The sequence below is a fragment of the Amphiura filiformis genome, chromosome 7 (assembly GCF_039555335.1).
Source record: "Amphiura filiformis chromosome 7, Afil_fr2py, whole genome shotgun sequence".
In the NCBI taxonomy this organism is placed as follows: Eukaryota; Metazoa; Echinodermata; class Ophiuroidea; order Amphilepidida; family Amphiuridae; genus Amphiura; species Amphiura filiformis.
The window spans coordinates 24,599,586-24,611,366 of NC_092634.1; the positions used below are offsets into that span (position 1 = coordinate 24,599,586).

An 11,781-nucleotide genomic window follows, 5' to 3' on the forward strand; every position below is an offset into this window, starting at 1 on the left:
ATACTTTGAAAAGCTTGAGTTATATATACGTTGCAGCCCTCTTTGCAACATAACTTAACACAGGACCTATAAAAGTATATCTGTGATATTTGAATTCTTTTACACATTCGCTATGAAATGGTCAATGCGATTTTTGCCAAAGCTCACTACCATTTGCAAGATGCTGTGAACAATCAAATCGCAACACTTTTTATAGTTGCTAACCTTAATAACACAAACGCAGGGTTTATCAAACTTATTCAAAAGTTGGTCTTGACATGGGTAACATTGTAGCTATTATTTTGCAATTTTCCTAAAGCAAAATGTTGCTCTAAATTGGGAGAGTATCTGCTTGCAGGTGGATTCTTTCCTACCGATTCAGCCAAAGCTCTGGTATAATGAGCTGAATTCCCACAGCAAAGACCGACGAATTGTACACCCAATTCTTTGCAGCGTTTACCGAACTTGACGATGTCAGCCCTGTTGCATTGCATACAGTCGAGGTTGATTGGGAAGAGTTTCTCACCTACAAGTAAAAGGTAAAAATAAAATCAAACATTTAACGTAAAACTATGTGCAACTTAGTAGTTCATACTTTTATTGCATTGTATTATTTGAGTCTATTGAATGACAAAAATGTGAAAAATATAATAATATTATGACAACTTTTTGATTTCTTGAGTTTGTTTTGACACATTAATGCTCCGTGTTAGTAATAATTTGGCCTTTAGCAGAGTTATTTCATTAGTTAGAATGCTGTGGCATAATATGTTGATGAATTGGAAATGTTTTAGTTTGTACGGGATGAAACAGCAGGAGACTTTGTAGTGTGTATAACAATAATAGCACTTGTGTAGTTGACCTTTTCATTAAAATTCTGCCCTTCACAAACTACCATTTGAAACACAAATAGACCTCTTCTGCAAAATGATGAAAATGCAGATACGACCTTCTTGTACATGTTGTAAGTAAATTAAATGATAATTATTCACAGAAGATACAACTCAATTCTTTGTGTTTCTGAATCTCAGTTTGGATCCTTGCAAAAAAAAAAAAATAAAAACACGTTTTTGTCTGTACACATATGTGACATGTCATGTCAAAAGGAGACACTTTTGGGCAGGATCGTAAATGGAGAAATAGCCAAAAATCTGCCCGGGTTGATTTTTTCACAATTTGGGTTTCTTGCGAATTTGTGATGTTATAAATGTTTAAAATATTGTCTGAGAGTTTCAGACCGGAATATAACTGACATCTTGTATTTTTGAGACATTTTTCAAGGTAATTCCTACTCTCAACATTGTCAATAATATTTTTAAAGGCAGATATCTCAATTTCCAAGTTTGTAATACCATAACTTACGAACTTAATATCTTCGATTAGGAATGTCGGATTTCATTGGGGAAAACGGCGTTATGGAGCAAAATATCTCTATATTTAAGATATGTAAAAACCTCGAAATTGATAACCTGCCCAAAAGTGTCTCCTTTTGACATGACACGTCACATATGAGACTTTTTATGCACATGGTCTTATAAGACATTATCAAATCTTACCAGGATATATTTTTAAATCACAAAGATGTAAAGATATGGTATTTTTTAAACATTTGTATTTATAACATTCGGTCGAAGCCAGACAAAGCCCAAGAGTGTTCAGATGCTACTAAATCAAAGGGATGCCAACCGAATATGACGAAACAGGGATATGAGAAGAGGTCCAATTTTAGAAGCAGGAGAAAAACCTGCGAGGATCGGTAACCAAACTCACATGTGGCAACACTGGGAATTGAACCCGGGTCACAATGGTGTGAAGCGAGAGAGAAGACCACTACCACTAAACGATATTTAGTTGAATATTTATTCGAGAACAAAAGCAATACCTGTCAAAGGATCCGTTAAAGCTTGGAAATTTGGTTCTTTCTCCGAAGTCCGGTATACCACAGGTAAGGCTGCTACGGGCACCTGTAGAATTATGGAGATACAAATCAATATGATCAATATATCATTAAACAGCACTATGTGAACGTGGTATGTAAACGCGCGATGGCATGGGATGACGCTGTAACCAGTGGCAAACATGTATCAAACAATTCGGTTGATTCATAATACGATGCGCCTCCAGCGGTTGCTGGGGAGAGGCCATTATATGCAGTGCGTCATGGGAAAAAAGCCCTCGTAATACGAATACAACACAGGAACTTTATGCCGTTGTGTGTTTAAATTTCAATACAATGATGTTACACGCCAAGTCAATGTTCTCTTATATAACTTCTCGTCTCGTACGTAAGTAAATTTCAAGCTTTAACTCTGTTGCCAAAGAACTGTTTTAGAATTGTTGTCCTGACCTCTTGCTTGAAACTCATATTTTCAAGCCTTTTCTATGGGGAGTTAAATGAATATTTTAATTCTAGGATTCCGTACGACCGAAGCGTATTCCAAAATCGGTCTAATAATAGATGTGTATTAAAAGTATGAAGCATGTTTTTCCTCGGTGAATTAACTGAAGTATCTTCTCAATCTCAATATTCTAGTTAATTAGAAGGATGCAGATGTTATGGATATGCTACATCATCGGCCATTTGATATGATTAGATGGTTTCATATTCTGCTGCTCAGAAATTTCCTGAAGGTAAATACTATTGCGTGAGTGAGACGCGGGCTTTCATGCGGGAAATATAAAACATAGTCTAGACTACGGCTTTTCCGAACGCAACCATGAACCATTTATTCAGAGGTAAATTTTGATGTTGTTACAATGAATTCAAAGTAATCATATTATGAAAACACCCACCGAGAGGAATACGACATTTATGCAGAGCCAATACTTATGCATTCTCTGGTTTGCAATAATTTCACGGTAATTAAGCTTAAAAGGCATCGTTAAAATGCCAAAATGCAGTCACAAAATATATGATATTGGTATATCACCAAAACGAATGGTAAAGTAGGTATGCGGAAAAGAGCTACATTAACCCTAAAAAGTACGTGCCCAAAGATTTGTCTTTGGTATGTCGCTTTCTTGAAATATCATCAAAATTCAAATTTGGATAAAACGCGCAAAAATTTAAAAAAAAAGAAAAAGAAAAAAAAAGATGAACCTTACAAAATAAATACGCATTCGCACTCGGCGGCACGGTGATTATTATCGCTGTGATGACTCGTTGCTTCCCCTCTCCAGTAACCCGTACTTTAAGTTTGCCCCTATCGGAGCCCTTAAAAGTGAAATAATAAAAAGTACCGTTACTACTTGTTTAAGTTCTTCTAACAAGGGCAACATAGTAGCCGGTCCACGGGCGCAATTGAGTCCTACGACATCTGCCCCTGCTGCCTCCAGTTGTCTCATGGCATCGGCAAATACTACGCCATCTAAAGTAGCTGGTTTGCCGTCTACAATTATACGATGTATTGCCATGTTGATTACAGCTGGCATACCTGCAATGATAATTGTGATATGTGTATCATTATGATTGAGCTGTCTTTTTTGTTTGTTTTGCAATTTATTTCTGTTAACAGTGTGCTTAGACTATATTTATAAATACGTATTTATAATACGCACGTGACCACTTCGGCGCCGCCATAACAGCTTGTACACATTAAGTCTGAAAGTAACCTTCGGCACAGCGGGTGGTAAACCTGTACATTTTGAATGCAAAGGCTGTAAACGACGCCAGATTGTGCAGCAAAATTGTCTATTTTGTTTCATTTTGTGATATTATTGTAAACGTTTCCGTCGATAATGTCCCCCCCCCAAAAAAAATGAATGTGTAATAATTTTGCTATTTAAGTTAGTATAAGCTTTGATAATATTTTTCTAAAAAGTTCCTCTCCTGTCCGAATATTGGTCAATATAGCATGAGGATTGGTGGTCGTGGTATGTCACGCCCATGGGTCACGTGCGTATTTATAAACACGTAATTAAAAATATAGTCGAAGGACACTGGTTATGATCTGTATGCCATTTCACATACAGATCATATTTTAAGCAATGATTGAACGACAGTCGATGAAGTTGGAAAGCATAAATTTCCATCGCGATATTTTCTATGCCGCTGAATAATTAACCATAATTATTTGCATTCGCAGTCTTCCTTTATTTTATGAGTGTGCTTTAATATGTAGTTGCCAGAAAGTAACACGAAAGTACAGACAATTACAGATCTACGATGCCAGGCACTATATCGTGGCCCTATATGAAGTGAAGAGGATTGGCCTATTCTTGAAGGGGTCGACATAAAACATGACAGAAGTAACTTCATACCTCCATCATTATGATGAAGTTAGAAAGTTAATCATGGCACTGCAACCACATCTTGCACATTTGACCAGATACAAAAATCTTTACCGAACGAATCTCATGAAACGCCGAGGAAACTGATCTCGTTGTGTATAATTATGTTATGTTTATATTAAACATAATTATTTTCTACCTTTTCCGTAAGTCTTGATACATTCCAATGCCACCATTGCTTCTGCTAAATCACCGTAAGTCTCTGCTATCATAAAATCAGCTCCTGCATCAACGGCCCATTCGATTTGTTCCTAGAAAAAGAACGCAGAGGAAGAGAAAAAAGATGAAGAAGAAGACGAAGAAGAAGATAATATTAGAAGACAACGACGAGAATAGTACACTTGCTGATTTTGGGCGCCATCTTGGATTTAAGGAAAAAATCGAGATGGCCCCTGGGCTTATTTTGTTTGTATTTTCCCAAGTAACATAAGATAAATTATAATAAACATAATAATTATGTGCCAAGTTTGGTTTTGGTAGAAAATTGCAGCAGTTTTTTCCTGGGATGTACCTGCCTATCATGCTTATACTATATAACTGTTCTTGAGCTGGCAGCATGAAAGAGACATGTAAAATAAATAGCACTGTACCTTAAACATTGCTGTCGCTTTCTGTTTCCATTCAGAGTCTTCGGGATTATATACCGTTGAATTAGAGATATTTCCCGCCATAAGTGTTCCCGTCTTGTCTGCAACCTCACGAGCTATCCTCAATGCTTCACGATTCATTTTCTCTACATCCTTCTCTCGATCGATCACTGCTAACTTGGCTCGGTGGGCATAATACTGTAAAAACACAAGAATCCAACAAATGTATGCTGTCAGAGAAAGACTTAGCTAAACATGAAAAAGAATAACACTTCCTTTGCGTTGTGTGGCGAATATACATTGTATTAATCATTTTTCAGCGTTATTGATAGCTAGCAATGTGTTGGAAATGCCGCCCTCTAATATAACTGTGTGCTATCATAATTTAAAACACGGTTATCTGATTAATTAATAGTGATATTGTTTTATGGGAACGAGATCTTTTGTCAAAGTCTGCCCTCAATTTGATGCAGGTATATAGCCTCCTTGAAAATTATTAAAAAAATATCGCGGGGAGTAAAAAGGTAAAGTTTTATTTTAGTAATAGGTTTATTCTGAGCCAAAAAGGAAACATTTGGTGCAAGTGTTTGGATTTTTTATCACATTCTTGTCAGCGGGACTTTCTTAAAATTCACTTGATTTTGGAAAGCTTACTATTAAAGGATTCCGTTTACCCTTCACCAGTATCCTAAATTAGAGAAATAGTGTTTATTATTAGAAGGATCATCCCAGCAAACACAAAAACGTTTTAAAAACGTTTTTAATAAGTTATATTTTGGCTTTTGGTTGACATAAAAACGTTTTAATTACATTAAAATGTCGGGACGTTTTGTATGAAAACACACTACAACAATATTTTTCAAATGTTTTCGAAATGTCTTTTTTGCAAACATTTTTGGCCAAATATTTTGTCAACACTTAAATCACATTATGTTTAAATATTTGCACTCAGCAAACACAGAAATGTTCTTAAAATGTATTTTTCAAAACGTTTTAATAACATTTAAATGTCGGGTTATGAAAACTTTTTAAAACGTTATTGCAAATATTTTGGGCAAACATTTTTCGCAAAATATTTTTTCAACCCCAAAATAACATTCTGTTTAGAATGTTTTGTATCAAATTTTCAAAAATGTTTTTGGAATGTTATTAAAACGTTTTATACCCTTTATATAACCCGACATTTAAACGTTTTCTCTAAAACATTTTTATTTGCTGAGCAGTAGATTATCAAAAAATGATTTTTAATGTTATGAAAACGTTTTATACCCTTAATATACCCTTTATATAACCCGACATTTAAACGTTTTCTGACAACCTTTCATAACCTTTTGCGAATGATGTCGAAAACGTTTTGTGTTTGCTGGGATATGTAGGGTTTTCGTGACCGCGAGACCAAAGGAAGAGTTAGAGGTTGATTTAGGTTCTTTGAGATAATAAAATACTAATAACATTAGCTATAATGCTCCTTTCAAAAGTGTGGGCCAACTCTAGAAGGGGTAAATCCATAATACAGGCGTCTAAAATGAAAAATGCTTAGATTACTGTAAAGAATTACGATTATGGTTACAGAGATTTAAGACAAAACGTGTCAAAGGTCAATCCCACAGGGCCAACAGGGCCAAAATTTTAAACTGCTTAAAACGTTTGTTTAATCATCCCCCTTAACAAGGGACTTTTGCTCATAGGACGTCATCGAAGTTCTGGTTTGTTCCCTCCCAAAGGGGCATTTTAGTAGGTTGTTAGTAGGCAGGTGTAGGAATTAGGTTTCTCCATAGCCAACTCATTGTGAATACTCTGGATATTATCACAGTTATGCATAGTATTAATCTGTGTACAATAGATTTTCACATGTGATCTTTTCTGTCACTGTACTTCCTCTGTAGTGCTAGCTTCCCAAGATTTTTACCCGAATCAGAATTGTTCAGTAAGTGAGCCCTCATTATAAGCATGTCTTTCAATAACATACGCATTCTTTACTTTTACTGCCACGATTTATATAAACACGTCACTTTTCAAGTCAAAACCTCTGACGAAAAGACCCTTATCATGCCTATATACCCTATCGAATAAACTCAATTAGAACGGTATAAATGGCAGACATGTTGGCTCTATGTTCTAACTGTGTACAGAAGAACAGGTCTATAGCTCGATTCTACAACCATTCATAACTATCTCATGTTTTATTGTAGTATCATGCGATTTGCGCCTTGGTACCTTACAGAGTGCCGAATTTTATTCAAACATCGACCATCGATGGTCTGTGATTTAAATAAGGGCGAGTGACGTAGTATTCGATAACGTCTATACTGGAATCATAAATTATAAGATCATGCTGATAGGACCTAGTGTAAATGTTCCAGGATATTATATTATCCTAGTAAGGATGTTATATTACGTATTATTAAATCGAATGAGCTTAAACTAACTTACCGTAAACGCCAGAACAATATCGCTGCCTGCGTGGACATATTCCTCATACTGTTGACGAATTAATTCTGGATGTTCAAGAACAACTTCTGGTACAAACGCACCGGCTTTTAAATACCCACGCCGTTCAAATTGAAACAAATAACCCTCTGCACAAACGAGTGTTTCTCCGCTTTTGAGACGCTCCAAAAGACCTTTGGTAGAAACAGTGATTAAAGATCATTATGAAACAACATAAACACTGATAAATGTTTACTAGTAGTCAGACTAGCCGGACATATAAAGCAGTGATATAATAGTATGACTCACAATATGGACAACTTCAAAGTTTGCGGCGTTATGTGCTAGTACACAAGATTAGACTTGACTATTTATTTACATTGTACAAAAACATAAAGACACATACCGTGTGTCAACCATAAAGTAGATCTTTTAAATAAGGAAAAAAATGTATATACAGCTCAAAGCGAAATGCAATGGAGGAATATATTATTGTTCCTGACACGCGGGTAATTTTCAGTAAAATATTAAAAAATATTAAATCGATTTCATTTAGAATGCAAATTGTTGATTTCGTGCGAATTTGCCGTTGTATTTTGGGTGAGATATTGTCCATTGAATGACGGGAAGGGAACCGCCGCCAATTTCACTCACATTATAAAATAATAAGTGCATGCACGATTATTACACGACTGCCTTAACTGTGTCAAGCAAAAGGGTAATTTCTGTATTTATCCATTTGCGGTCATAATTCTGTCTCAAATTTGTTAAAATGTTATTAAAGGTTGTAAACATACTTAAAATAAATATTAAGGATTCTTGATCATTTGATTAAATTCACATTAAACCCGAATACTTAAACAAGTGCAAACAAATTCCAAAAAACTTACGATTCTAACAAATGTCTGCACAAAGGGGTTTTGGTTAAGAAAACGGAGAATGCGCCAACATGGAAATCGAACCCGCGATTTTCCGCGCACTAGTTGACCACTGGACTATCGACAATTATGAACAGTCAGAGAACAATCATACAGCCTCGCGGTCGTTTTTCAAAAAGCTGCTAGGAACGTGAACATTGCTCTAAGACAAGCATTCGGCATGGCTGTGTATTGTCAGCATTTTGACTGGGGATGGTGATTTTTCTGTCACGCACTTCGTGCAAATCCCGGGTGCAAATCGAAACCCCCTCGACCAACACTGGCAATCTTACCTTTTGTTTTATTCAGGGCCATTTCAGCCTTCAAGTTCAATAATCGATGACGCAACCTCAATTTGTGTTAATCCCGGTGTTAATCAGCTGGAGTAGACCGAATGTGATGATAGGTAATGCATAATAATGTCAGTGTGTCGAGCCGATCCATATGATCAGCATTATAGTTATAAGCGATACGAGACTTTGTTGATATTAGGCTATTCCAGCTTATTCCAGTTCATATCCATATACCCCTATGGAAGACATGACCTAATCTCCCACACAGAGGGTGTAGATTTCAAATGGCGTCACACATTCATGTAAACCCGAATGAGATTCACATTCCCTGTGCGGAAGACGGGAGTCATGTATTCAATTTAGGGTGTATGGATTTCAGCTGGAATAGCCCATTAACATGATTAAGAGATAAATAAGACTTCAAGGTATATCGTCTGTCTACTAGCGCCTAATTGCCTAGTCATGTTTTGTAATTTTGAGAACAAAATATAAAATAAGATTCAAGCATGCATTTTTACAAACAAACAACATGTCATGTCGTGTCTCTTTATGGTTAACACAACAGCCTCGATTTCTGTTTTTTCCTTCCTGGCCTATGCAGTCAGCTACCTGCACAACCGATTCTTTTGTTCTGCAAGGCTCACTCAGTCATTTAATGAGGCAATACAAACGATCGAAATTGGTGTTGAAATGAGCAAAATTTTGAGTTACACCTTTTCAGTGTAAAAATTTTTTCTCAGCCAAATGAAAAGCAATAATTTTCATTTTTTCAGTAAATGGCTGGAAAAACTATAATGCTTGATACTGATTTTTTTAATCCTGGTGTTAAACTTAGGCCTGAAATTCAGTCATTTAGTGTAAGATATTCGATTTTTATAGGCTTCAGCTCGGCCCGCGAGCTTTTTCTTGGATCAACCTTTTAGCTTTTCAAAGTAATATAGTTCGCTAATGAAGGATTTTCCCCAACTTTCTAAAGCACATCACCGTGAGCTATATATCATAGTTTTGTCAGAATTTGCGTTTTGATTTCACCATCTTTCACTGTCGGCTGAAAAAATTTCTAAATCAACACGTGAAATCTAAAGGCTAGTACTAGCATTGTGGATCGATATCCCTGGGTTTAATAGGAATACCGGCATGGCTATAGTGTTGCCAGAACTTCAATATAGCAAAGAAATTCCCAGACCTATAGCGCTCCTACTGATCATGTTTAACCAGAACACCCAATTGGGGATTCAATCGCTGGTCGGGCAATTTGCTTTCAATGAAAAATTGACCTGGATAACAACAAAGGAAATATCGACTATTTCTGCTGGTTGCTCTCGAGATAAAAGTACTCACCATTGCCTACTTTTACTTAGTTTGACATTTTCTGAGCATGAATGGAAAAAGGGTAAAACAAAAACGGAAATTCTGACAAAACTATGAGATATAGACGCAGACGATGTGCTTTACAGAGGTGGGAAATATCTTTCTTTAGCAAACTATGTTAGTTTGAGACGCTAAAACATGAATTCCGTAAAAAGCTCGCAGGCGAATTCAAGGCCTATAAAAATCAAAAATATCACACTAAAAGACACAATTTGATGCTTAATTTTAACACCAGGATTTAAAAAAATGTATATCCAAGCACCAAGTTTTTAACTGACATTACTGAAGAAAAAAAAATATTGCTTTATATTTGACCGAGAAAATTAATTTCATAGCAAAAGGTGTATCTCTGAATTGTGCTGATTTTTACATGTATCGATCGACTTTTAGCGCGACTAAGCATTTCTAAAGAATTGGTTGTCCAGGCGGCAGACTGTATGAAGGAGAAAATAAATAAAATAAATAAATCACAATGCAATCAGTATGTAATCAGTCGATTAGCTGAACATATCATCAAGGCTATGACCCCCCGATATGACACTTCCTCATTTGCATATAGCGTTGTATTGTGCATGTTCATAATGCATGGCGAACGATTCTTGGAGGCCGTTTCTTATTCATATTTCCCCATTATAGGCATTATTAAAACCATACTTGACATGTATGTTAGCTAATATGTTAAGTAAAATAAGCCCAAGGGCCACGTCAATTTTCGTGAACGGGTCCGTTCCGATTTAAAACAGAATGGGTGTACACTAGACTCCGAAGTTTTCCGTTTTACGAAAAACGGGAAACAAACACAGAATCAGAGGAACAACACGGAAAATGAAATTTTTGTATGATGTGACAAAAATTGTTAAGAAATAAGAGTAATGATTTTTAAAAACAATCATGAGTTGTGTGTGTCAATTTTTATGATAAAAATACTGTTTAATAATACCGAAATAAATAAAGGTACATTATGAACCCGGTTACTATCCCTCCAAACATCGTAACAATCGGCCTATTATCGTGAGAATATTCCAATCAGAGCATTTTGCTCGCGACTATGATATTGAACAGTTTATTATATTGTGACAATAATCATTGTTTATAGGCTTTATTCATGAAACACGTTTACACATTTTACAACACGGATTACAACACGGAAATGGATTTTAGAAAACAATAAACTTCGGAATCTAGTGTACACCTAACAGTCGGGTATCTACCAGGTTTTAATGTGCATCCCCCCAGGACTCTACCAAAGCAACTTTTTAAGCTTCCTTTTATGGTCCTATAACACATTCAAGATGTTAACATATATTTCCTGGCACTCCGGCCATATTCAAGGTTAAAGGTCAACACAGTGGTCAATTTTCAAATCTGGTTAACAAGCACACCAAATTATTCCTCTCATTGCAAGGATTCAGAAAAAGTATAGTTTGACCTACCTGCGACGTACCGTTCTTGAGTTGTAAACAAAATGGTCAAATTTTGAGCGGTGGTCAGTTTTTTTGGCCACACAGGGGCAAAAATTAAAAATGCTCCGATTTCAACGCAAATGGTCTCAAATTGCTCGTCATGCAAAAGCAAGTCAAAAAAGGATATTTTTTTATCTTTTATTTTATTTGCTTCGTTGATTTCATGACATTATATATTTACATAACTCATTTGTTCTCACTTAACTAATTTCTGGCTTTACTGATTACTACAATATTTACTACATAAGCTTTCTGATTCTTAATTCAGAATGTAACAGACTGATCAAATCGGGATGTTTCCCGTAACGATATTTACTAATTGACAGTTTACTAACACTTATTATCTTATTGATAGTAGTATTACATTTTCCTGCATGGTAGTAACCAAAGATAACATCTGCTTGTGTGGTTTTAATTTTAACATTGTAGTGTTGCAAAATTATTTTGTCCA

The 11,781-nt window shown here is 35.7% G+C and overlaps 1 protein-coding gene across 1 annotated transcript; it reads right to left on the reverse strand.

Annotated features, from left to right (window-relative positions):
- Positions 1–214: 214 nt before the first annotated feature.
- Positions 215–8,540, reverse strand: LOC140156315 (betaine--homocysteine S-methyltransferase 1-like). Its single transcript, XM_072179296.1, has 7 exons — positions 8,497–8,540; positions 7,290–7,480; positions 4,860–5,054; positions 4,409–4,520; positions 3,220–3,413; positions 1,862–1,943; positions 215–505 (listed from the first exon to the last, which is right to left on the reverse strand). Exons 1-7 carry the CDS (start codon positions 8,516–8,518, stop codon positions 240–242), a joined length of 1,062 nt encoding a protein of 353 aa, XP_072035397.1. The 5' UTR covers positions 8,519–8,540; the 3' UTR covers positions 215–239.
- Between the last annotated feature and the right edge of the window lie 3,241 nt (positions 8,541–11,781).

Coding starts and splice junctions, on each gene's coding strand:
- LOC140156315 (XM_072179296.1), bottom strand. CDS start 8,518: ATGGCCCTGAATAAAACAAAAG. Junction 4,521..4,859: donor AAGCGACAGCAATGTTTAAG/GTACAGTGCTAT, acceptor TTCTTTTTCTAG/GAACAAATCGAATGGGCCGT. Junction 1,944..3,219: donor AACTTAAACAAGTAGTAACG/GTACTTTTTATT, acceptor ATAATTCTACAG/GTGCCCGTAGCAGCCTTACC.